The following is a 27,656-nucleotide window of genomic DNA, read 5'->3' on the forward strand; positions in this document are numbered from 1 at the left end:
AACTCCCAGCATGCCCCGCGCGGGCTCACCGCCCGGCCGCCCGGCCTCCTCCCGCCGCAGCGCCCGCCGGGACTTGTAGTCCTTGGGCCGCTCCCCCGCGGCCAAGGCACCGGGAGGCCGCTGCCGGCCGACCGCAGCACGGAGCTCTCTGAGGGGGTAAGCGGCGGCCCCGCCGGGAGCGGCGGCTCGGGAGGGGCTGGCGGAGCTCCGCTGAGGGGGAGCGGTCGTGAGGGAGCGCGGCCGGCGGCGCGGGGCCCTCACGGTGGCGGCTCCGAGGCCCCGGGCCCAGCCCCGCAGCCCCCGGGCAGCCCGGAGCGGGGCAGGACCGCAACGAGCTGAGGGGAAAAAGGAGGATTTGTCGTGGGTCCTCTGCAAAACCGGGACGGGGGAGCCGTCTTCGAGCCGGGGGGGCTCCGTACAGAGGACCCTATTTCTTTATAAACGTTTCTGTTTTCCGTCAGGGGCTTCTCTGTGAGGTTTGCTAAGTGGTGCTGCTGCTAATGAGGTTTCTTTGCAGGTTGAAGTAAAAGCTGTGATTAACAGAGGTCGTCACGCTCGGACCCGGCTCATCCCTTGCACTGGAGTCGCAGCGGCAGGTTAGGTTGCTTTTCCATTGTTAATAAACAGAAAAAAAAAATAAAAAATAAAACAACCCTAAAAGCAGGAACTTTGGTACAGCCGTCCCCTTCCACGGATGGGTGGGTGGCAGTCCCAGACAGGGTGTCAGTGTGTGCTCAGGCTGTGGTGCCACGCTGAGGTAATAGCATATATTCCAGATAACCTCTTGGGTGAGCCAACTTCCCCACAAAACCATCAGCATGAGGCTTAATAACAGGGCTTGCGTTGTGCCTGTTGGGCTTGGATCTATTCACAGTGACCATCTCCTGATACTGCTCCGGTAGTTTCAGCAGGACTGTTACTGTTAAGTTCTTACACTAATGGGAAAACCCGGGATGTTTCAAGTGCAATCAGTTTGTCAGCTTTGTTTTAGCAGTCTTCTTTAAAGTCCCTTTCACATCTGCAGCATAATGCTAGGGAAGAAATGGAAGAAAAATGTACTGAGATGGCCGTTGTCTTTTGAAGGAAAAGGAGCTTCTTTCACATTGCATAATTTTTCCTTCAGCCCCTTTAGGAACAGTAGAGTTTGTTTCATTCCTAATTTTAGCTAGAGGGAGCTTTTACAGTTACTGGCTTTTATGGCAGTCACTGCCCTCTACAAAAATGACCATTTTTGATGGATTGCGTGAGGACAGATCAGACCAAACACACCTCCTGAAGAAGCTGGTCTTACCAGCACTGCCAGCTAGTCAGTGATATGTGTCTATGCAAAGTCTTTCCTTTTTCTCCTGAAGTGGAAAAAAAAAAAAAAAAAAAGGCAGGGCAGGGAGGGCAAGAATCAAAACCCAACCTTTAATTGTCTTTCTCTTCCTTCCCCTACAAAAAAACCAGTTTAATTAAAGGCTAATTTAAGTGTTTTTTTTTTTTTTTTTTTTTTTTTTTTTTTAAGTATTTGTTTTGTATTGCCTCTTGTTTGGTCAGAAAGGTTGTTGATGTAACTTTTATAAAAAATAATACAATAGAATAGCAGAAAAACATGTTAGGGGAGGCTTGGGCAAAAGATTTTCTGTGCCTTACCTCCAGATCCCAGAAACAGTGCATCTGTGTGAGTACCTCCAGGCTCTGAAGATGTTGACACCCCAACATCTTCATATTCTCTTAACCGAGAGATACGAGCATCAGGAATTATGCTAACAGGGGTTACATTTTACTTCCTGAAACTATACTCCCAGTGGAGAGAAGTAACAGGCTTTATACTTCATCTGCTTTGATCTCAGTTCCGTGGACAATCACACATGGAAAGGTAGATACAGTTCTTGATTCAGCATCTCTGATGGCGTCTCGTCCTGTTCTAGGTTGATTAATTAAATGAAATAATTTACTTTTCTTCACTTTATCATTTATCATTTTTATCATTTGTTCTTATCAAACTTAGCTAAGAATATGGTGAAGGCTGCAGTGATGTTCCACTATTTATCAACTCCTGATGTCCCACATTAAAAAATATTTTCCACCTACCTATTTAAGGATATGAGCTACTTCATATCATCAGGAAAATCTGTACCAAGTATTTAAAAGTGAATCATTGACAGAATGCACGCAGAGAAGGAAGCCGTATTTTTTAGCAGCAAACTTCCTGTTAGTAAGTGGTGCAGGTGGACTACAAAAGGAGTTTTGTCCTGCATCCTCAGACTTCCTAGGGATAAATAAAGGTAGTATATATTCTTTTCCTATTATCAGGAGTTCAGAGTGGTTTTAAGGTAAAGTCTATCATGTCCTGCAACTTAGAGAGTCAGTAAATGTGCATTTCCATGCTGCTGCCACACCTTTTGGACAATTTATAGTATATTTTTTTAACAAAAAAGATCTGGACAGTAGTGCCTTTTACCACCCTTTTACCACTCTCATTTCTGTAATACAGCTGGACTACTGCAGAAAACATGATCAAATCAGAAGGGAGCCTTTTTGCACTTCAAGTGATGCTTCGAAGGGATGTAAACTAAGCATGGATTTGTTGACAGTATTCTGCTCGGCTTCTGATGTTACCCCTCCAACAAGTTAGTTCTGTTCAGAATTATGTCACTGTTACTACACGCATTTTCATTAACTATTTTCTGCCTTGTACACATGCAGCAAAGCATCTTGTTCTTTATCAGCTGCTCTAAAATACATACACTAGGGCTTAGGAAAATTCTTGACTACAAACACTAGAAATCTGAAACTAATGCTGTTTTTTTAAAGCCAGGATGTGTTTATCAGTGCTCTGACTCCCTGATGTGAGAAAAAAATTACTCACTGTTTTCTTTCTAGCAGAAAATAATAGTATCTAACCTGTAGTAGTGAAATACAGCTCTTTATTACACTGCAAATTAGAACGAGTGTGCTTGTACACCAGCATAGGTTGTATGCCCTAGATCAGTTTGTGGTGCAGTAGAGAGCTGTTGGAGAACATTATATTTTATTTAGTTTTGCATTGTAATTTTATTAGTGGGTATTTGGAATCAAATGTTTTTATGATTTATTCATGGAACATGTGATTGCTTCCCAGTCCCTGAAAGTAGAGGATTCTGCAAGTTTATTACTGTTTCTGGTCATGTTAGGCTTAAGTACCCACGTGTGTGGGTAGTGATACTGCTGTGCTCTCTGCCCATGGATATGTTTGTATTTTTCTTTTTACAGCAGCAGAATTTAATGTTTTACAAGACAGCGATGGCTTTTTCTCTGGAATTTGAATATGGAGGCCACAGGGACAGATGAAGTAGAAAAGATAAAATCAAAGTTTATGTCAGCATGGCACAACATGAAATACAGTAAGTGAAACAATGCACGCTAAAATCTCCATTGAATGTCTCCATTGAAACAAGTGGAACTTGTCTTGTTGATATGATCTGAATCGTGAATCAGAAACAACTAATATTAATGATCAAAAATGCAATATAGCCCTTGAAGCCATTTTAACTTTGTTATAATAAGCAGTCTGAATAAACAAACTTGTTTGGCATTCTATTTTTGAAATTGATTTGCATAATTTCATTTTTAAATGGCTTATTTCAGAAAGCAATACATGCATTATGTAAGGAACACTAAATAGCATGAGATTAGCATAGCCTTTGTACGGGGATAGTAGGGAATGTTTTGCCCAGGGGTTTTATTTTTAGATGTACTCTTGAAAAAATAGGATTTGTGTGAAATACAAACACCACTGACGTATCTACTTCACACGCTTGTGTAACATACATTTCCACAGTTGGATGTCAGTAATTTGTTTAGAAAATAAGCAGATTTTCAAATGTCCCTTTTACTAACCTGTCCTTAATCTTAATTTGTTGGCTTAATGTACATAGAATAGTTTTCTGTATACTTTTTGAGTCTGAAATCAGCAATGTAATGTTGTAATGAGGCATGTTTAATCCTACAGGAAAATTAGTATTCTTCCTACATTTTTACTGGTCATGTGCAAAGCTTTGTGTGTATTATTAGAGGAGTTGGGAATCTCTCAGAATCAAACTATGCAATAATGAATTCACAATGGAGACAAAGCAACTTAAGCTCAGCTGTAGCACTTTTGTATGCTAACAATTTCTAGACAGTAGCACAATTGTATTAACATTCAGATGCTCATACATGGATAACATTATCACTTTCAAGGCAGAACTCTTATCTGTGTTTTGTGATATTAACCTTTTTGTTATTTATGAAAGTAAGACCCAATTTTACTACATTTTCCCTATGTTTCCCTATAAGGCTTAATCAGATGCTATTAGAAATGCGTTTATGGAATGCTACAGTCACAAAATTGCATTTGTTTTGCATTTTGCATTTATTTTAGGTTGGGTATTGAAAACAAAAACTTACTTCAGTAGAAACTCTCCAGTTTTCCTGCTGGGAAAATGTTACCACTTCAAATCTGATGGTATGTACGTAGCACTTAGCTCATTACAGTCTTACCTGGCAAGAACTATACAGATATATTTTTAATCATCTAGAAAGACCTTCATTAACAATTACCGAATTCAAAATGTAAATGTGAAAAACTTAGAAAATTCTTATTTAAATGTGTTGAACGTCACCACTAATGCAGTCCATCCTTATCTGCTTTATTCGTATTTTACAGTGAAGTCTTGTTCTGTAAATATCAGACCTGTAATTTACATTTTACTTCATTTACCCATCAAAATGAGATTTTCTAAAAATGCATGAATAAAATAGTGACAAGTGTACAAAGAGTCACACACCAGCACCTTTTATCATTTCTTTTGTTGTCATTTTTAGTGTGCAGTTTTCTAAGAATCTTGTCTTTTTTTTTTTTTTTTTTTTTTTTAATGCCTCTATTAGACCGTTTACGTCTAGGTGAATTAAGCAGTTGTTTACTTGCAAGTTAGCAATTGCATTGACAGTCACTGTCTGTATTAGTCTTTTTTAAGCTGGAACATTTCTGATATATTTTCCTTTCTTGTATTTGAAGCAATTGTTAATTTTTGCAAGTTTGCCCTATCTGTCTGATAGAATACTTGTATATTTTCATTCCAGTAACAGAAATCCCATGCCAAGTTATAACTTGAATTGTGCTTTGGCTTACAGAGTCTGGTGAACTCTCTACAGATGGATCCAGTTTTGACAATATCAATACAGAGATTTCAGGAAACGTTGATGAGTTTCGTAAAGATTTCATTTCTAGAATATGGCTGACCTACAGAGAGGAATTTCCTCAGATAAAGGGGTCTGCATTAACAACAGACTGTGGTTGGGGTTGCACACTGAGAACTGGTCAAATGTTGTTGGCTCAAGGTCTTATGCTTCATTTTCTTGGTAGAGGTAAGTTACAAGGGAGGATCTGTACATTTGGTATGACAGGCATGGGTGTTTTGTCGAGTGTGTGATAGTCTTTATATGGCTAGAATCTAAAGTTCCAGCTGGTTTTGGTTCTGGACTTCCTTTCATTAATACTGGGATTGTATTGTGACAGAGTGGTGATCTAGCTGATCTACTCTTCCATTTCTGAAAAAAGGAATACCAGATTGTGTCAAAGAAAGACACTGGAAGCTCCACAGAAGCCAATTGTGAAGTCAAATACCACAAAAAATTGTGATCTGATATCTACATATTGCTGTGAGCCATGTAAATGTCCGATTCTCTCAAATCTGGCTCGTTTCTTCAACTCTGAATGTCGAACTGAGTTCCACAGCCCGTAGCTGTGGGCTATAGCAAAAGCAATGTTCTTTTATCAGTTTTTAAGTTGTACACTATTCAATTTATCCTAGTATTAATATTTTGAGTCAATAGAAGGACTTTAATACATCATTCTATGTTGAAATTTTCACTAGTTCATTTTTTCCATTTCCCTGTGTACTTACAGAGGAACTTTCCTTTTTTTTTTTTTTTATTGTCTGTCTGAAATTACTCTTTCAGTCACAGCTGTTTAAAGGAAGTAGCTTTAAGATGCTCGGAACACTTTGTGCTTTCAAAGGTTTCATGCCATCCCCATTCTTCTAAGCTGTGCCATGTCCTCTGTAGAGGTATTTTTGGTTCTTATGGTTAACCACCTTGTCTTTCATCCTCTTTTCCTCAATCTCTTTCATAATCTACCACATTGCCCCTTTGAAAGAATCATTCTTATCCTCTGTCACCACTGTTGTCAAAATGATCTGAGCTCTGGGCCTGAAGCCACCCAGACACATTAGTTAGAATATTGTTTACTAAACCATTTTGGTGAATCCTTAGGAATGTTTTAGTAGCAGATAGTTCTGAAAGCCTGTTTTGAAAATACTTGGTACTTAATGTGCAAGTATGATGTAAGCTGTGAACGTAGTCCCAAGACAGCTGCATCACCAAGCCTTCCTTCTTGGCAGTGTCATGACTGAAATGTCAAACTGGCTTACTGAATATTCCTGTAGGTACCTAAATCATAAAACATTCATTATTCTTTCCAACTGACTGCAAGTATCAAAACATATAAAAATTCTTCTGCTGAGAGAACACAAATCCCTTATATATAACTTTTGTTATATATATATTAAAAAAAAAAAAAAAAAAAGATCAGAAGTCTACCTGTGAATAGGAGGATGTAACAGCTCATTCTGAAGCAACCCAAAATTAAAAAGCCCCAGGTTTATATCTTTAAAATCTATGGTTACAAAGAATTTCTTGCACTGTCCCCCATGAATCCTCATTTGGGAAGTGTTCTTGTTATTCCAGAGTGTTGGTGTTTCTGTGGCAATCCAAATATGTAGAAAAGTGGAATATGTATGGTCTTTCTGGACTACTTTTCTCATTATGTAGTCTTCTGACAGCTGGTGAATTATCTTTTGCAAAGCTTTTTATGAGGTTTGGGTAGCTTTTTAAACAGATTTAAGTGTTTACGTGAAGTTTTTCATTGCTGCTTACTCTTTTCCCAGAGATGTTTTCATTATAGTTTAATGGTATTGTTTCTGTTACAAAGCAAAACTTGCCTGCAGTTACCAGCTGGAATACTCACAGTTCACTGCTGTGTGGAAGGTTCCAGATATCGCTGAGTGATGTTGTAAATAAGTTTTTATTTTAAATATTAAGGCACTGGTAAGCTTACTTGGACATGTCTGTGCTCAAGACAGACTTAAATTTGAAGCTCACAAGACAGGAGTAGCAAGGGCCCTGATGCTGCTACATGGAGCACCTTGTCCTTAGGGTTTGTTCCTTGCTTGGCTGTGTCCGCCTTCCCCACTGCACTTTGGGGTGCTCCCTGCAGACCTTCAGAATGTTTTCTGGCCTCGCAGTAAGTTTGCTGTGTTTCAGAGACTTCCTCACATGCTCCGTGTTGCAAATAGTTGTTCAGACTTGTGGGAGAGACTTTCAGTCATCTGACAAGTGAAACATTGCTGTTCTCTAGATGTGCTGAACCACCATTATGCTATTAATAGGAACGAGGCATGTAGGATGCATTGTAAGAGAGACCTCTTGCTAGAAAAGCATTGTAGATACCGTGCTGAATAGCTAAACAAGTTTGTCTTGGAAACCAGGTAAATGTAAGAATTGACAAATGTATTAACTAAAGGAATCTGTCGCATTTTCCTGCTGCTCTGCTTTGTGCCAGGAAGCAGCGTTTGTTTTACATGAGTAATTCCTCACTTTTGCCTTTTTTTAATAACTGACAGACCAAAACAATAAAAAACAGGCTTTGAAGCTTCTTGACTGACTTGAACAAAACTAAATGCTACTTAATAGCTAACTTTTGTGTTTTTAATATGCATGAGTGTTCTGTTCTGTGCCTTGTGATCGGGTATGTCTTTTATATATTAACTAAGTAACCCACTACACCAGGTAGCATAAATAGCTAACAAAATTTACTGTTAGTTGCGCTTCTTTTCTCCTGTCATACAGCAGAAAATAAAGCAAATTATGTTGCAGGTTTGTCCTTTGTTTACATTTTAGCAGTGACGTTTGCATCTTGGTATATAAAGTACGTATTGGTCTGAGGAACCTGGGGGGAGAAGGGAATGTGCTTTGCTGATTATACCAAAAGTTAACAGTAAGCCTAATCTGCATCTTAATGTTTCCTGCTGCAGCCTGGGTCTGGCCAGATGCGTTGGACATTGAGAATTCAGATTCTGAATCCTGGACGGCCCATACAGTTAAAAAGCTGACAGCATCGTTCGAAGCTTCGCTTACAGCTGAAAGGGAACCCAAGATCCTGTCAAACCATCATCGGGGAACACTAAGGAGAAACTGTGGCGACAGTGAAATGAGAAATGAAGTTTATCATAGAAAAATAATTTCTTGGTTTGGTGACTCTCCGCTGGCAGCTTTTGGCTTACATCAGCTGATAGAATATGGAAAGAAGTCTGGAAAAATTGCTGGAGATTGGTACGGGCCTGCTGTTGTTGCACACATTTTAAGGTAAAAGTATCTTTATTCTTTGCTGTTATCGTGCCTTGCCCATTACAGGAGAAGCATTTCAAAGTGTCATGAGATTACTTGAGCTTAATTGAGCATCTAGCTGTTCATTATTGGCTTTGTAAAATGTCCATATTAGCAGCAATTCTAGAGTTTTTTTTCAGAGGCAGGAATGGAAATAGCAGTAGGCACAGGAATTAAACTCTGAGCCTCTGTTCAAATGTATTTCAGGAAAAAAACAACATTCCTGTTTTCCTGTACATTGTGCAGTAAGAGTCCCAAGGTCTCTCCCAAACCTGGGCTTTTAAGTAGAGCTGCATTTAATGAAATGTTCTAAAAACTAACCACTCTTTCAACCTTGGAACATGCATAACATTATAGATTTTTTTTTTTATACTGTAACCTGGGGGCTGTAATGTACTGATAGTGTAATGAAATGTCAGAGCTAAAATTGATGTTTTCAGCATTTCTTTGCACATATCAAATTCTTGTGAAACTGTAAATGTATGGGACTATTAATATTATAATTATATCACAGTAAAAGTAAAGGGTCTGTGACATTCAGTGTGGCTTAAAAAAAAAAGTCGAAAGTCAAATTTCTCCATACAGTGTGCCTTTATATACCATTTCTTTGAATATTACTGATTTGGGTTTTTTTATAGTCATATATACTTAGGTTCTTAGCAGATTCCAGTTTACTGATTCACTAAGAAGTCATTTAAGCAGTAGAAGTCAAAGTTCCTATGTCAGTCTATGTATATGTAGAGATGTTAACATATACACGTTAATCTATATGTATAGAGGGAACAATTTGATAATTAGCATCCAAACATACTTGTCCGAAGTGAAACAAATCATGAAATGCTCTGATGTACGTGTGCCTACATGCAAATGCAGAGTGATGTGACAGGTTAGCATTACCTATGCATTTTCTTCTATTTTTTTCCTGATAACAGAACCTGTCAGAATTCTTTTTGCTTGTTTTACATTTCAGTAGCCTGTTTACCTAATAGATAGTGGGGGGAAAATTTCGGCCCAGCATTCCATTTAACGTCAACCCACCGGCGATTTTAAACACCACCAAGGTTTCCATTCCTAGATCTCCTTTCCCCTTACAGCAGCACTAAGAACGTATAGCACTCTCATAACTCGAGAATGGCTGTGTTAAACGATTCCTCAAAATATATTGTGAAATAAAGGGATAGTGACCATTTAATGCAAGCATGTATTGGAAGTCAAAGGCTAATCTTCTATTTTGAACAGTTTAATTTCTTTACAAATGTTGTCCTTGATTGATGACCATGCTTCAGACTATCGACATATATTTTCTCTTTAGTTTTTAGGTCCATTACTCTTATTCTTTTGAGGATAGTCTAATACTGCAATTATCTCTTTGAAAGTTTTGGTGAAACCCTATAGCTTTTTATGTGCTAGATTTTATTTCAATAGACGTGGGATGCTAATTTGTGGCTAGTTATACAAATGGAGGTCAACTAAAGAGATCTATCAAGTTGAAAATAATAATTTTGTCAGCAAATTTAGCCTTTATTATATCAATACACAACTGAAAATTGCTATAAACTGAAAGAAATTAAGTAGATGAATATGAATTTCATCGTAAGTTAATGTGTGTGTGTGTGTTTGTGTTTTTTTTTTAACGTGTGTGTGGTTTTTCATTGTTTCTTCTAAATGGCCAGGCACTATTATCTTTGTTTGGGGAAAAAAAAATACTGCCATATGAACTGGATCTGGGTATCCAGTGTTATTGTTTGTGTGGTTTTGTTTGTTTTTGAAAATCACCCTCCATCTGTAGTGATCTGAAATGGAAGGGGTTTTGAATTTAAAAGACAAATAAAAAGCAGAACAATTAAAAACAACCTGTTTCTAAAAATGAAATAATATGTGTTTATTTAATGTTAATTTCTCTAAAATCAGAGATGATAGTTTTGTGTTTGTACTTAGAAAAGCTGTTGAAGAAGCCAGAGACCCTGAGCTACAAGGAGTAACAGTCTATGTTGCTCAGGATTGTACAGGTAAATGTTGTGACTATGTAGATTTTTGCAAACGTTTTAGACACTCTTTATGCCTTTCACTAAGCACTCGACAATGGAGCCATAAAGGAAAAAAATAAATAAATGCAAAAATGGATCCACAAAATTGAGATTATGTAGACAAAGGGGTTCTTGGTAGAGGCAGGTGTTTGTTCTTTTGTTTGAGAATCGGGCATCACGATTTGAAAGCCTTACACGTTGCTTGTTTGGTTTCTTACTAAGATAATGAAATTCAGAATCCAGTAAGAAAACTTTTTCTTACAATCTGCCCATAATAGCTTTTTATTTGAGGAGTCTGAGGATTTAAATTAATCTTTTTTCTACTCTGTGTCAATGTTGTTTAAGTAATAAGATAGTAACAGCTTCTGTATTTTCATAAAAATAACCATCCCAAGCAATAAGATACTTAATTTCAGTTGGAATAGATTTGTTAGCTACATTTTATCTTCTCTTTTGCATCACAGGTTTCTTTAAAAAAAATATATATGTATGTATCTAATTAAAAACAATACTGCACCAGTCTCTCAGAATAGTAAGAAGTCATTTTTGCTTTGAGTTCAGAGATGCGAGCAGGATAGCGACCCAGAGTGTGTGGTAACCTTTCCTCTGCTGCAGCGTGGCATTTTAAATAATCAATAACAGGCAGAGGAGCTTAGAGCCCTGGATGTTCAAGAGCAGGAAGTGATGACAAGATAGAATAAACATGGGGTGAAACTTTACACTAATGACTGCAGTCTTTCAAATCTAGCACAGTGCATTACTTTAGTAGCCATGTTTAGCTGCCAGAAATTTTAGTTAAATCATAACGGATCTTGATAGGACAGGAAGGAATGGGATCTGTGTGTAATCCATCAGACTAGTTTTAAAGAGACACTCTTTAACTGTATGCCTCAAACCAGTTTTACCTGACTTAACAATGACAATGGAAACTTAGAAAATTCTGTTTAATTTTCATTTCTTTGTCCTGGTGATGATTTTCATATCCTTTTTAATTTAGAGGGAATAAGCAGTAATACTGCATTTAATGTTTCTCACTCATTTTTCAAGGACTGCTTTGTATTAACTTCAGACAGTGAACATGAATATTAAAATCAGTTATTGTCCTTTTTTCCTTTAATGTGTTTGTTTCTGTTAGTCGTAGGCTTTCAAGTTTTAAATTACTCCTTTTAGAAGAAATTGTGAATAAATATTTATTGGCTCTCTCCTTAACCTACTCCTGCTGCATTTTCCTGGCTATGTGTCTCAGCAGCAGCTGATTATTATAAGATATTGCTGAAAATAAGGAAGCATAACACTATCTTTTATCAGAGTCGCCCAGGAGTTATATTTCAGGAGGACAGCAATATTTTCAAAGGACTACAAATAGTTTGTCAGACTTAGTGGTGTCATTTTGAAGGTGTGTCTCTGTAAAAACTAGCAGATGTGTCTTAAATATGAATATTTCTGTGTCTCTTTCCAGTCTACAGCTCAGACGTTATTGACAGACAGTGTTCTTGTACGGATTCTGAAAAAACAGACACAAAAGCTGTAATTATATTAGTTCCTGTGAGACTTGGTGGAGAGAGAACAAACACGGACTACTTAGAGTTTGTAAAGGTATGAAATGAGAGTTCAATCATTTTTCAAATCGTAGCACTAGGTGATATGAAAAGAGACTTCACGATGGTAATCTTCTACCTATTAAATGTGTGGTGGTGATTTTACAGTTGAAGGTTGTAAAGTTTGACTTTACAGATTTTAAATTTCCCTATTACAAGATCAGACATAATTGCAGAGCACATGATGTCCCTTGGTAAAGCAGTGAAAACTGTTCTGCTCCTGAAGTAGCTACCTGAAAAGACATTAATGTAGTGGCTCAAATTATAAATGGTAATTTAGCTACATATGCTGCCAGAGTTGTGCTATAAGTATCTGTCAGCATTTTAAAATATAAATATAGCAAACACCTTAATCTGTTTCTTCTTTTCTGAAATGTCAAATGGCTTAAGGTTGTTTCTTGTCTGTTCCTACCTTTTCATTTTCTTCCCCTTAAGAGAGGGGATAGCATTTTTTGACACCTTTAGTCATTGCTTCCACTATCATTTCGCTATGTGGACAGTAGGATGAATGCTTCTAAGGACAGTGATGCAGAAGCAGTAAGCAGTCACCACAAATAAAAATGAACTGGGGGGGGGAGTAAAACTTGAGGAAGGTTTATGCTGTCCTTTTTTTTAGTGGAGGCTCCACTTACGGAGCTAATGCTTGATGCACAGTAACACAATGGACCATCTCCTACACCTTCAGCACAAGAATATTTACATTAGTGAGAGAGGGTTCTCTTAGCCCTGCTGCTTTGTCTTTTTCCATGATGCCGTTTATCGTAGGAAATACTGTCCTTAAATTCCATTCTAAATTTTAAAATTGCACACTTTATTGGTATTTACAAAGTCACAGAGTGACTTGGGTTGGAAAGGACTTTAAAAATCACCTGCATCTGGTCCACCCACCAGATCAGGTTTGTCAAGGCCCCATCCACCCTGGTCTTGAACACCTCCAGGGATGGAGCATCCACAACCTCTCTGGGCAACCTGTTCCAGTGCCTCATCACCCTCTGAGTGAAAATTTCCTCCTAACATGACATCTAAATCTCCTCTCTTCTGGTTTAAAACCATTCCCCCTTGTCCTATCATCTGCCTGAGAAAAAAGTTGCTCTCCATCTTTTTTATAAGCCCCTGTTGTAAGTATTGCAAAGCTGCAAGGAGGTCACCCCAGATCCTTTTCTTTTCCAGACTGAACAGCCCCAGCTCTCTGTCTTCATAGGAGACATGTTCCAGCCCTTTGAGCATCCCCATGGCCCTCCTCTGATCTAACAGCCCCACATCTTCCTTGTGCTGGGGGCCCCAGGCTTGGGCACTGTGCTCCAAGTGAGGCCGCACAAGGGCAGAGCAGAGGAGGGCAATCACCTCCCTCCCCTGCTGGCCACTTCTCTTTTGATACAGCCCAGGATGATGCTGGCTCACATCAAGCTTTAGATCCACCAGATCCCCAAGTCTCTCCTTGCAGGGCTGCTCTCGGTGAGTTTTTCTCCCAGTCTGTCCTCATGTCTGGGATTGCCCCAGCACCCTGCACTTGGACTTCTTAAACCTCATTTGGTTCACCTGGGCCAACTTCTCCAGCTTGTCCAGGTCCCTTTGCATGGCATCCTTTTCTTCTATTGTATCAACTGCCCCACTCAGCTTGGTGTCATCTGCAAGCTTGCTGAGGGTGCACTTGATCCCACTGTCTGTGTTGATAAAGATATTACACAGCAGTGGTCCCAGACCCCTGAGGGACACCACTCATCACTGGCCTCCACCTGGACATGGAGCCATTGACCACTGCTCTCTGGGTGAGGCCTTCAAGCCAATTCCTGATCCATCACTTGTAAGCTAACAAACAGTTGCTTTTGCAACTTTCCCAAGGCTTCCTCAGCTAAAGAAAAGTGGCTCTGGTTCTTTAACGCTGCCTTTTATGATGGGTGGCAGTGGCCAGTTCTACCCTGCTTTCTTCAATTTAACTACCAGAAGCACTCCTGTTGCCAGAGTGAAATACATTTTCATGGCCCTGGGTTGCAAAGCACAGCCACATCATCCCACTTTGCTTAGAGGTTGCTGCTGCTCAGACACCAGGGCTGGGGCTGTCTCTTCCCCTTGCTTATAAAGGAGACTGTGATAAGCGGGCTTTGGATTGCTTGTATCAGTCACTCTGGTCTCTGTCTTGGCTGTTCGCTGAGCAGTGACTGAATTTCTGGGGGTCTGGCTTAAAGTTAAAAATGCAGATTTTACCATGTAGTACAAGAGGTAATTTTTACAAAGGGTTTTATATTTATGGATGAAAATTGATAAATATTTTATAATTCAGTTTCACAAGAGAATTTCCATAGATTAAACAGTTATTCATTACTCTAAATAGCTTTGCTCTCTTCCTGTTTCACTGGCAGAGAATGTGTCCTCATGAGCTGGTTCAGCCTTTGCCTCTCATCTGCTAAACCTCCTGTAATGTTAAACCATCAAAGAACATTTTCTAAAGCAGCCCTCTCTTAACCTGTATAAACCACAGTGAAGCTGACTTTGTTAGCGTCTCAGGTACAACGTTTTTTGTTACTTTACGTTACTTTATCATTGTCTAAGTAGGGAAGAAATTACCTCAACAAGAAACCTTGGTCTTATTAGAACAGGAAACATCAATCATTTTGTTGAGAGAAATGTTCCCTGTTTGGACAACGATAATGTACAGGTTATGATTTTAATGGCTGATCTCTTAGAGGAGAGGATGTGGATATGACCGCCGGCTAATGGAGAGTTCATTTTAGCTCAGGTGATTGTCTTCTGGATTGCTGTCCCACTTTGGGCCAGCCAAGATTTGTCTAGTGCCACCAGAAAGCCCCTGTGATTTACTGATGTTTAAAGGCTGCTCAGTTTTCAGAGTATTTAATGGTCTTGGGCTGCAGTTTTGTTGGAACACTTGGGTTCAGCTTTCAGAACTGCTCGGTGTTGGCAAAATTCACCTCCCTCTGCAGCTGGTAGGATAACTCACGGAGAGCTTTGTTAAGCCAGGACTGAATGCTCACAAAAATCCTAGTAAGTCCTGTGAAGAAACAGAGCCTTGTGAAAGGAAGAGCTGTGTTGGAGAGAAGAGGGAAGCCTCCATGCCTGCTTTCATTCCTTTGTGGGTACTTAATGTAATAAACCAGGTGAGTGAGGAACTCCCAGGTGGTGACACAGCCAGGAAAGCAAGTCTTAATGGCAAGTGCCTGGGAAGTAGCAGTTTTACCTCAAATGGGAGGTGATTGTCCTTTGTGTTTATTTATTTATTTGTTTATTTCCCCTTAATTAAAAATAGCAAACCAAACACATAATAATGGCATCTCTCCATTGTTATAATTCTCACCAGAACCTTCACTGTAAGAGATAACATTAATAATGCTGCTTTAAGAGCTGATGTGTTTTCCTTAAAACTATTTTCAGAATAATCTTGCTATTGCTGGTTTTATTTTTTTCTCCTGATACCATATTTAGAATGAGGCATAGGGTATGAGCACGTTTGGTGGTGTGTTTTTGAGGAGGGCTTCTTTGGCATTGGGGCTGGCTTAGCGAGAAACCTCTGGGCGATTGCATTATTTCACTCTAAGAATGATACATCTCGGTTTGTGTGATAGCACAGACACGCATTACAGATCCCAACTCCTTTACAACGTGAAGGGACAGAAATTCACTGGCAGCACCGGTGTGACTGTGGCCTGTGGCTCCCCCAGCTCCTGTCCTTAGTAGCTCCCAGCTGCAGCAGTCAGGAGAGTGTATTCCTTCCTCTGCACCCCCAGACAAAAATGATTCTGGGATTTCATCCCACCTCTCTTTACACCCCCATAGGTGTATTTGTGATGCATCTTTCTCAAAGAGGCGAGCTATTGGTGGCTCCAATTCCCTATCTTCATGGTCAGAACATCGTAACATTGATGGGCTTTTCTGTTCTCTCTCTCTCTCCCTTTGATCTCGTTCTTTGGGCTGCTGTTTTTAGGGCTGTATCATGTAATTACTGTTCCTTGAACGGCATTTCTCCCTGTGGATGTAAAAATTCATACCCTACTCCAGACAAACTTAGACATTTGAATGCAAAAAGAGGAGAGCCTTCAAGACCCCAGAATGTAAACATACATAAACTCTGAAAATCTGAATATTTTGGTATCTTTTGACTATGCAACCTGCGCTCAACTGTTATGACATTGTGTTTTGTCTCATCCCCCAAAATAATACTGCCAATTCTCTCAATGTTCGAGCATATCGGGGAAAAAAAGAGAATTTCTCAGTCTCTCTGGAATGTCTGGTGGCAGGCTTTCACTGTGGTCAGCTGCAAGCTTATAAAATTGAGTAAATTCCCAGAAAATCTTTAAGTCAACTGCCCCTTTTTTTTTTTAAGGAAAAAAAACAGAAAAATAATGCCTAAAACAGTAAAATAAGAGCAGATTTTAATTTAGTTTAACATGTTTTCTGTTTAACACTGTTCTAATTATTTAATGTTTTGCTTGTAGGGAATTTTAAGCCTTGAGTATTGTGTCGGTATCATTGGTGGCAAGCCCAAGCAGTCATATTACTTTGCTGGATTTCAAGGTTAGTGTTTTAATGTTAATGACTCTTCAATATTTTGCTTTAGGAGTTAGGATGTTAATATAGGACCAGTGGGAAATAGCATGATTAAAATAGCAAAATGAGTACCTTATTAATTCATCATATCTACCAAAGTCCAGTCATTTGTCATTTACCTCATACAATAATTGGATTCTGTAAAATGTACATTTAATTTCCCGTGTTGCATAAACAAGGCATAATTTATCCATTTCACCAAACTTCAGGAGCCTTTGCTGTTACTGTCTGGCAGTTCTTATTTACATATTTACTTTTTGCTAGTTTAAGTGGTGTTAGTTGATGCCTAAATGACAAGCAATATATTCTTCCTGTCAGGCTGAAGCAGCACAATGCATTTTTCATATGCAAACTCCAGAATATAATTGTGTGTTTGTAAAAGTAATTTTATCACCAAAAATTAAATGACAGTCTCATCACTTTATAAAAATTCTGCTTATACAAGCATATTTGATTATGCAAAAGTTAATCTGTCCTGCAAAAACCTATGCTTCAGTCAATGAATATCAGCCTGGCAAGCTGTTACTCGCTGGCGTTTTTTTCAGCTTTTCTGCATAGAAATTGGATTGTAAGCAGTGTAATAATAAGGTGTTTTTTGAATTACTTGTCTTCTGTTTTGTCCTTGTAGATGACAGTTTGATTTACATGGATCCTCATTACTGCCAATCTTTTGTAGATGTCAGCATAAAGGATTTCCCTCTTGAGGTAGTATGGATATAGACCTGGCACTGTTTTCTTCCCATATGAATCAAACACTAATTATTTAGAGATGTTCTAGCTAGCTGCATCTTTATGGTTTTACAGTTACATGTTATTTATCAAAGTTCTACCCTTCTTTATAGACCTATAATCAACAAAAATGACCAGAGGTTAAAATTCAATATAAGATTTTAATTTTTATTGCATTAACGCTTTTCTGTTTCTTTTCAATGACCGGAAAACCTCAAAACTAAATATCAGTTTACTTACGTATTTTTCTATCAGAGAAAATAGACGATACTTGGAGATCTTAAACGTGATTTAGTTGGATTTGTATTGGGTTAGTTTATCTTTTTGGTCATGTTTTTATAAATTATTGTAATTTCAAGTTGCAGTGGACATTATTGAGAGAATTACTGAAGTGCTCAATAGTAGGTGTCTGTAGTCAGTTTGGAACCAGAGTTTATATAGGCGTGTCTGGTAACTATTTATCCAGGAATTGTTAATATTTCTGAACTGGAGTAGATGGATATTTTAAATGTAATTTTTGCTTCTCACTACTTTGCAGGTCACTTTTATAGCTTCCTACAAGTGAAATTACTGAGGCTTAGCAGTGAGGTTTGTCATTGACTAGATGAACAATACTCAACTCTTCTCAACTGTTTCTTTTAACAAGTTTTATTATTTTTACTCCAGCAATTTTTATAGAATAATTGTTTCCTAGAAACTGACAGGTCTGAAAACATAGGTGCTAGGTTTGTTCTTACTTTCCCTTTCTCTGGGTGCATCAAGGTATAATGAATGTGTCCTTTCAGGCTATGCGTACTAGTTAAAAATCGTGCTTTTTAATTATTATTTATTTATTTACAGTAGTGTTTTCCCTTTTAACTTCTTTCCAAATAATTTGCATTGAGAATAGATGGAGTTTAACAGAGGTTATTAAAGGACTCTATTTATTAGCACCATGGGAAAACATTATCAGTTACAGAAGGGAGTGCTCAGTAGCCACAGAGCTCACAGTAAAAGCACTCACTGCCATCCATACAGACTCTCCTTTTTGACATTGGTGTGGTCAAGTTCTGCATGAACTTCCAGGCACCTCGGAGCAACCCTTCATTAAGTGCAAAAACATCCACTGCTTAGGACAGCATCAACTGTGCTGGAGCAGAGTTGGTTATTAGTAGTGATTCCTCATGCCACGGTGTTCTGCAAAGTTAAGTACTCCAAAACATGGAAACAGAGCTTCAGAAAAAAACATGTTGCATTTCAATAAGGAAGAGGAATATGGATTTATGTCCACCACCCCTGAAATATGAGTTACTTAATGTAGGTTTCTTGCAAGTTTGCAGTAAAGTCTTGTAAAGAGTGGAAGTCACAGCTCAAGAATGGGGTAGGTGATCTTAAACTGACAGGTTACACTTAGAAGGAAAGTCAAATGGTATGTAATCAAGTTCTACATCATCATGGCTTCCGTTTGTATAGCAGCTAAGAGTTAATTTAAACTGAGAATGCAGTGGAGGGAACGTCAGTGTTCCTGTATGTTACTATTGTGAAAAGAAAGAACTGTTAACAAACCACTTTCAAGGAGGTAATATTTTGAAGTTGATCACAACACCTTAATCAAAATACCATCCAAAAATGTATAGGAAAAGAGATTACATATATCAAAGGGCTTATACAGGGCTAATGTTAAATCCTAGGGCTGACTTAAAGCAAACATTAACATAGATTTCGGTATTTATTCTTAACAAGATGCCTTAATTGGCATGACATGATGTAGAAGTCTTAAGGTTCTCTAGGAAATTAGAAGGTTCTGAATTAAAAAAACAAACAAACAAAAACAACAACAACAACAACAAAAACAACCACATAGTTGCTATTTTAGATTCAGCAAAATGAATCAGAAAATATCGTAGGCAGAAACTTTAATTCTTTTCGGAGATACCTTTGAATTTACCCCTTTGAGGTATTTGGAAGAAGGGTTGTCGAGAGTCCCAGTTCTCTACTTATTTTGCTACTGCATTGTGGCAGCAGCCAGAGATTATAACCAAGATCTTTGCCCCTTTATGCTAATAACTGTTGTAAAATACGGTGCCTTCTCTGAAGATTTTACAGTTTAATTGGGTAAGCCAGACAAAAGGTGGGAAGAGCACGGAGATGTAGAGCTGAAGTGACTTCCTTAAGGTCACGCTGGAGCTCAGTGGGCAAGCTACAAAAAGTACACATCTCTTTGGCTTCTGTTCCCATGACTAATCCTCCAGATTATGCTGCAGGCTGGCATTAATATGAATTTCCAAATAATAAGGTTTTAAAATGTATTTTGAAGGTACACAAGCTGCCAGCTTGGCTTGATCGCATCCTAATGCTTTTCTGCAGACGGAAAATATATTGCAATTTAATGCTTAGTGCATTTAATAGTATTATATCTTTGTCCAGAAATGTCAAAAGTAAACAGAAATTGCTTTCTTAGTGTGGATAGTTGCTTGTTAGATTTATCTGTGGGGAGTATTTTCAAAATTGACAAATTGTCCAGAATAAGTTGGAAATCAATCCACTCTGTATCGGCTTCCAGAATCCATTTGTTTGGAGGAGTGGAAAAAAAAAAAAAAAGAAAAAAGCCTCTCCACTTCTTTTGTTGTACAGTGATTGGTGTAGCATTAAGAACACTGCCCTGAGTGGTGCAGCACAAGTGTAGTGGGAATCTTGTTGCAATGTGATGTGTAAGGCGGAATTCGGTTTGTGCTTTTGAGGACTCAGGAATGAATATTCGGCCTGCAATTTCTGCAGAGAAAGTCTGAACAGAATTAGGAAAAAAAAAATATAAAAATCAGTCTTGTATAAATATTATTTCTAATCTTCGCTTAGATTTTATTTTTTTTAGCAGAGGTTTAATACAAATACCTCTCAGGTTTGTAATCACAAGCTAAGAGCAATACCCTTCAGCAGGTGAAACTCCTGCACTGCCAGATACTCTCCGGGTAGGGAACAAGTGCTGTCGTCTTCTGCAGATTGACTTTTCTGATGAGCAAAAAAAAAAAAAAAGAATTAAAGATTGAATGGGTTCTAGCCTACAGTACAGACTGCTTGATGGTGCTGTGGTCAAATCAGATGGCAGCCGAGGAAAGGTGGTGGTGCTGGGGCTGTGGCAGCGAGCTGCCCTGGCCCCGCGCTGTGCCAGGAGCTGCCGACACGCTGCACGCACGGAGACGGGGAAGAAAGCAGCACGGAGCAGTCCCCGGGGAATATCGATCGCCGTGGGAAGTGCAGGAAAAATAAAATCTGTATTTTAGCACGGGGGTATCTCCGTCACGGAGCGGTGCCGACCCGGCGTGTTAGCGTTTGTTTGTGGTGCTGAGCAGCCGTGGCAGCAGCGCTGGTGGTGCAGCGGGCTGGCGGAGCTGCTGGCCCTGCCTGCTGGCTGCAGAACCGCCGGGACTGCCTCGCAGGGGGTGGCTTCCACCTAGGCAATAATTGCAGATGATGAGCTTCACCAAAGCTACAATCCCTCTAATAAATGAACACACATCATAATGATGGTAAAGCACACGTTTGTTATCTTTTCTCTCAGGAACTGTGAATGAGAGTGGAGGGAAGACTGTTTTGTTGTTGTTTTTTTTTTTCCTTTTACACCACGGCTGCTGATAGCGTCAGTTCACAGCACTGTCAGAGCATAATTTGTCATGGAAAGAGATTCCACATTAGGGAGAAAAATATTTATAAAGCAGGGCATGCTTTTGTTTTTCATACTTCTGGGCTTCTGTAATGCAGTTTTGCTTTTGTGTGTGCGTTTTTTAACCCGTTTAATTCACTCAAGGAAAATAGATGAGGTTGGTTTATCCCATTATGCCTCTTTTATAGAGGCTGGGGGAGGGAAAGGGGCAATGGGCGGTGGTAGTAAAGCAGTAATTGTAAGATAGTGCAAAAGCTGTTACAAATTCAATTTGCAGAAGAGCATTCACCTCCTCTGCCTTGGGAATATTCATACAGGGCTGCTTGGAGCGGCGGACCTCTGACAGATTTCAAACTAACGTGGTGCTACGTGCAAGTTTGGTGAATGCAGCACAAACAGCAAGAGGCTTTCCACGTGTGGAGAGTCAAATTTCCAGAATCTCTTTGGGTGGGGGTTGGAAGAAGCAACTTCAGAGGCATGTGCTGGGGTTTAATGCAAGTGACAGAGCGGGTTGGATGTCAAAGCTGTCGGTTAAAGAAAAAGGAAAAAGTAAATGCGTTGCTCTGTGCCGTTCTCAACCTTAATCCATTTCCTGTTTTTTAATCTTGCAAATTGCAGTCATTCCACTGTCCGTCTCCCAAAAAGATGTCATTCAAAAAAATGGATCCGAGCTGTACAATAGGATTTTATTGTAGAACTGTGCAGGACTTTGAGAAGGCTTCTGAAGAAATTACCAAGGTAGGTGTCGAAGTTGCAAAATCGATTGCTCAGCCAGAACAGCATGTGTGTGCTCTGTAGGGGTAAGGGCAGAGGATCAGCGCAGCTTTACTAAATACCAGTAATTCTTTTCTTGATATTTATTGCTGAATTTATAAGCGTGAGAAATCCAGATTGTTTTTCGTTTCGTCTGTTTTTACCAATACATAAAAGCTGGGCAGAACCGAGCTGCGTGTTGCGAGGCTGTCGCTAACGGAGCAAAGTGAAGGGCTCCAAACAAAGCCGGAGCCGGGCAGCCAGGATGGCACATGGCAGCTCCACGAGGTGGCACTATTGAAGTGAAAATCCTTCTGCAGCCACCCTGCCGAGGTGCTGGAATTACCCGGTACCTGATGAGGAATTTTTAAAAGGCAATAAATCCCTTGGGAAGATTTTTTTTTTTTTTTTTAATGAAAGTATTTGATCAAGCCAAAATTGTATATTATTTCTTGTTAGCATAAGTGCTTTTTCTGATTGCATTTCAATGTAAAGCAGCGTGCTCATGATTGGGTAACAATGTTTGGAAGTCAGCGGAGCGGGTATCACCCAGTAAATCTGTCTGATCGTGTCCTTCCACTTGAAAAATACAGGTATAGGTTTACTTAGGTTCAAATCTAATTGACTTCTTTTTTCTTGATTATCCCATATATGAATATTTGAAGTACAGATTTATTAATATATTAACTGTGGTAGCCAATAACCATGCTTTGTGACTTAAAAAAGGTCTGTGAAAGACTCAGTGGCAGTGAAGATATTTGCGATGCTAATATTCAAACCATATTACTTAGCATAAGTATGCAAGAATTAATGTTTGTGCAATATTTTGAGTGTCCTGTTAAGCAGCGTTAGTATTATAGCTAAAGCAGGATTTTAAACTTCTTACCGGGTATAAGGTTTAGTAGGTTTTGACTGATGTTGAAGTTTTTTTTTTGGTTCTCATACAGAGAGGTAAAAATTTAACTACAAAATCACCTGCATTGGAAGTTCTCTCTTTTTTTTTTTTTTTTTTTTTTTTTTCCCACTTTTCTTTTGAATTTGGGCTGAAGTACATTTCTTCCCCTAATAATCTGTTGTGAAAATGGCCAGGTCTGATTGAAGTCTTTGAACTAGCACTTCAGATAGAAGTTCTTTAATGTTGATGACATTATCTTGTATCAACGTATTTCAGACACAGCAAGTTTCATAGCAGAGGAAAATTTGGATACAAATACCAAGCGAAAAACATCCTATGATCTTTCAATCCGTCCTTCACATCCTTTGTTTTTTCCTGCTCTCTTCCATTATTTTTCCCTTTGTTTGCAATTTGAATGCTCTAACTCAGAACTATTAGCACTGCGTACTCTCACTGTATAGGCCAAACTAGCAAATTCAGATTCCTGCTGCTTTTGTGGGTTATAAGAGGTGGGAGGAAAGATTTTGCTTTTATTGTGTGAGGATAAACCTGATGAGCCATTTATTCAGTGATAGAGAAATTTGAAATCAAGGGCCCAAATAGAGTGAATGGTGAAAATCCATCCAAATTGCATTCTGTACTTGCTAGTTAGGTGGGTGTTAGTAAGCAGTTTAATAATACTTAGAATTAAATAGTCAGTAGATTTATTTCCAGCATGAATACCCAGCAGGCACAGCCACTCCTGCCTGGCTTCTTGGCTCCACGTGGCACATCCAGGAGGTCAGCAAGAAGCTCCAGTCCTGCACAGCACCGGAGAAGGAAGCCTCTGCCTCTCCCTGGCTGCAGCCTCTGCTGCTGCTTTACTACATTACCTGACTGATACCAGCCTTGCCTTTCTGCTAACGCAATGAATCATTCCCTTACCACAATTCATGGCTGCAAATTAATAATCCACTTGGGCCAAACTGCACTTCACTGTTTGTAGCCCAGGTTCTAAGCAGAAAGAGAAAGTTCTCTGAAGAACTGAATTGACTGTGTATTGAGCTTGGATGCAGCTCAGTACAAAAATGAATTATTGCAGTGGCAACAGTGTGAGTCCTGTTTAACCCTGAAATCCTAAAAAAAATATTGATGTTTTATTAAATAAGCTGTAGAAATCATCACAGTGTTACCTGAAGAGCTTGCAAGTGAAACAGATCTGCCCAATGGCATTCTTAATTAGAGAATTATTATACTAAGTTATGGCCCAGGGTCCAACACTTGGTTACTTTGAATTACATAGGATATCCCCAGCAAAACTGAGAGCAGAAACCATGTTTCTAAAGTTTGTTCACTGGCTTTGCCTAGGGTAATTTCAGCTGTAATGTAAATGTCATAGATCTGTATTCTTAATTTTTGCACTGATATTATGAACCAGTCTCATTCATGGAGCTTCAGAACTGCTGGGTGTGAAGTACTCTTAAAAATCTGGACTTTGGAAAATGCCCTCTGTGGTGCCTTCTCAAAGTCATAAAGGACATAGCTTTGGACAATTTACTTTTTATAAAATAAATGAAACTTAGTAGGTAAAATCAGGTATTTATTACCTGTGATCACTAAGTGAGATGTAGCTTGATAATCATTGCAGTAACCTTAACCAAGATCCACTCAGCTCCTGCTTGTCGGGCTAGTTGATGTATTTAGTATTTCATCGCCTCCCTGGGTAACTGGAGAGCGATGTTCCTGGCACGGTAAGAAGGGCGCTTTGGGGAAGTTCAACAGACGGCAGCAGCGTCGCTGCAGGTGTGTTGCTGTCCTCAGCTGGAGGGACTGTCTTTATAGGTGCTCTCCGTGAACGTATGGCTTCCCTGAGATGCGGTATTTGGGTAAGTTTTCTGTTGCAGATTTGCAGTTAGGAGCTGGCCAGCCATCTAGCTCCTAAGAGAAGTCCAGCCGTCCACTTCACAGACCTTCATATGGCTCCAAATTTCAGTTCTTCCTAACCCAGCTTGTATTCAACCCCTAGAAATGAGAGGCTTTGCATCCACTTACCTAGTTGTGCAAGACTCAGAAACACTTTGTTTCCAGACCAGCATTTTTCCTTTCTTCCACAAATACTTGTTACTATTATTTGCTTTTGTTTGTTACTGTGTGTACGTCTTTTCTGTATCTCCTTCCCCTTTTCCCAGGTTTCACATCAAAATAACCAAATGCAGTTAAAGTAGGCTAGAGTAAAGGGGAAAATTTCAGACCACAGTAAAAATCAAGGAATCTGAGTGATTTTTTTTTTCTTTCCAGCCTCCCGATTGTGTCTTTAAAAATAGGTCCTACTCTTTAAAGATTTTTTTTTGCTGCTTTACATTAAGTGTTTCTCCTTAAAACAATGTTTAGAGGCTTTAGTTCCACACAGCGGTTACCTGTAGGCTAGTATAGTTCTGTATGTCACTGCATTGTTATCTACCGAGTGTTTTTTCAAAGCAGGTAAGAAATAGATGAATAAAATCAGTGAACAGTTGTCAAAACAGCCTGAAAAGTGGAAATGACTGCCAGTATTTGGAGGATTAGTATCTGCTACTAAATGTAGCTGGTGTGGTGGTGGTTGTTCAAGTATTTATCGTTTCCTACTATCCTCATCCTGTATGCTCAGTTCTCTTATTTATACATATAGATTTTTGGTGCCCTAGTTACCACGGCCTGTTACAATTGTCAATGTATTTTTAACCACGTGCTCTTGTTTGGCTTATTTAAGTATATATATTTATGCTTTTATTCAGTGTTGACTATTGTACATACTGATACTACACCAAAAATATCTCTTGGGTTGTTTAAGTGCTCCAGAATTCGTACCTGTGTCTGAGGAGAGTGTTACGGGCATTAACTGTTTTGTAGATAAATATATTTTAATCTTACAAGATCTCAAGCTGCACTGAAGCAATCTGCGTTCTGTATGTAGAGGTGATCTGTACGAACAAGTTGCAGGGTTAGGCATAAAATTGTGAATGAAGCTATTCACTGTCTGAAGGAGAAGAAATAGAAGTAGATGTTTGTTTCAAAGGAGGAGGAGATGTTTAGATTGTGCAATGCTTTTGTTTTAATATGATAATGAAAATAAAAAATGCATTTTTCATTTTACAGTCATAATTACATCAATATTGCTGCTTACTGTATTTCTTCAAATCCAGTTTAACATTTTATCTGGTATGTGTTCTACATTGTAGATGCTGAAATCTTCATCTAAGGAGAAATACCCCTTGTTTACTTTTGTAAAGGGTCATTCTAGAGACTATGACTTTGCTTCCAGTCCACTCCGTGAAGAAAATGACCTTTTCTCTGAGGATGAAAAGAAAAGATTAAAAAGATTTAGTACAGAGGAGTTTGTCTTGCTTTAAGGACATTTTACACTAGATTATTGGCAGCTGTCCAGGAGAACACTTGTCTTTTTTTTTTTTTTTTTAAATAATAATAATAGTGTCCTTCTCTTCCAGAAAGGCTAGCTGTGCTGAAATTGGTCTATTTTCATAAAGATGATAATGTTTTATATGTTAATAGTCTTTAAAATGTCATTTATAAATGTACTTACTAATTATTTTTGTTCACTACTAGTTGGATGAGTGTAATGTCGCATCGTGCTAGTGAAGATAGATGGCATTGTTTAGAGGCAGGTGTGCTGAAATGTGCCTGCGTCCTGGTCTCGCCCTCGGAAAAAGCTGGGCTGGCCGTAAGCCTGAACGTGATCCTAGGGTTGTTTCAGTCCGGGACAAATCCTGAGCAGAGGCTGTCAAATACGTGTTGGTTTTATGTCATGGGCACATACCTGTGGGTTTTGAGACCATCTTATTTCTGTTTGTAAGCAAAATTTGAGTAATTCTTGTTGAAACAGGTTAGAGTTCTACCCTTACACTTCCTAAGCCCAAATAATAATTATTGTGGTAATTGCAACATACCTCTCTTCCACTGCGCTGCCCAGGATGTAAGTTTGATATATCAGAAGTAATTGCCAGTTGCAATACTGATATAATTATATAGGCTGAATTGTGAGTTAAGATACTATTTAGCAGTATGATTTTATAATGGTGTCTCATTAAGCCAGCTTTGGAACCTTAATTTGAGGAGTGAAGATAAAGTATTACCTTGCCCCACAATTTTTAAAGGTTATACTATTAAATTAACTGCAACCAATCAAAGCAGCTAAAAACAATTATTAGAAAGGAGTGGTGTTTGTTTCCTGTTTCAGCTATTATAATGTTGAGGCTTCTTTCCTACTAGCGCAGCTTTTAGATCAAAGCAAATGGGGTCTGGATGTTTAAAATTTTGGGGTGTGAATTATTTTTTTTTTTGATATGTTATTACTGTACAAATGATTACTTGATGGTGTGTGTTCTCAAACTGCAAAGAAATGTACATAAATAGTTCCGTGTTTTAACAAATGCAATATTTAAACTATGTATTAACACTGCTTGGAAAATAAAAGGTGTGAAAACATTAACTGCATGTGCCTCCTTTATTAATACCAGGTCCACTAAAAGTGAATGTAATCCCACATCTAAAAAAAAATTAAGGTGCAAATACTCTGTTTATGTGTAATAAAGACAAATTTAATTGTTGTGTTGTAAACCAAATGTTAACCCATTCTATGTGCCATTCAGGCACAGAAGACACAAATGTGATACTTATTTGGAGAGACAACGTGTACACATTAAAAAAGCTCATTTTCTGAGAAAAAAGTGACTAATAGCTAGATGTCAGGCAGAACTAAATCATGTATACACGTCAGAGCTGTGGTGTGCATCTTCAGGTGTTAAAATTGAGTTAATATTCTGAAAAGCCAAAATGAGGTTGTGATTTCACTTGTTCTCAGGAAAAACAAACAAAACAACAACAGCAGAAACCACATACATCATTTGTCTGAATTAGTAACCTCTGCACTGTTAAATCACGCTAATAATTGGCACGGTATTTTTACATGCTGCATGTGTATGTGAGGGTGTTCGGATTGGATCTTACTTAGTATTTTCCATTAATAG

General features: G+C 38.7%; 1 protein-coding gene and 1 long non-coding RNA gene across 3 annotated transcripts; one reads left to right on the forward strand and one right to left on the reverse strand.

Annotated features, from left to right (window-relative positions):
• Positions 1–27: 27 nt before the first annotated feature.
• On the forward strand, positions 28–27,118 carry ATG4C (autophagy related 4C cysteine peptidase). Of its 2 annotated transcripts, XM_084528552.1 has the most exons (13): positions 28–156; positions 518–596; positions 2,480–2,615; positions 3,238–3,368; positions 4,388–4,471; positions 5,140–5,373; positions 8,100–8,430; positions 10,390–10,460; positions 11,938–12,074; positions 16,525–16,603; positions 17,265–17,341; positions 21,624–21,743; positions 25,851–27,118. In XM_084528552.1, the coding sequence occupies exons 4-13, from the start codon at positions 3,293–3,295 to the stop codon at positions 26,019–26,021; spliced, it is 1,380 nt and encodes a 459-aa protein (XP_084384678.1). In that variant the 5' UTR covers positions 28–156; positions 518–596; positions 2,480–2,615; positions 3,238–3,292; the 3' UTR covers positions 26,022–27,118. The 2 variants fall into 2 exon arrangements, with proteins under 2 accessions (XP_084384678.1, XP_084384677.1); XM_084528551.1 differs by lacking the exon at positions 2,480–2,615.
• LOC311440978 lies at positions 17,321–20,256 on the reverse strand. Its single transcript, XR_014695697.1, has 2 exons — positions 19,184–20,256; positions 17,321–19,148 (listed from the first exon to the last, which is right to left on the reverse strand). It is a non-coding gene; the product is annotated as an uncharacterized lncRNA (long non-coding RNA).
• Positions 27,119–27,656: the final 538 nt, after the last annotated feature.

This window comes from Aythya ferina, assembly GCF_964211825.1.
Source record: "Aythya ferina genome assembly, chromosome: 8".
In the NCBI taxonomy this organism is placed as follows: domain Eukaryota; kingdom Metazoa; phylum Chordata; class Aves; order Anseriformes; family Anatidae; genus Aythya; species Aythya ferina.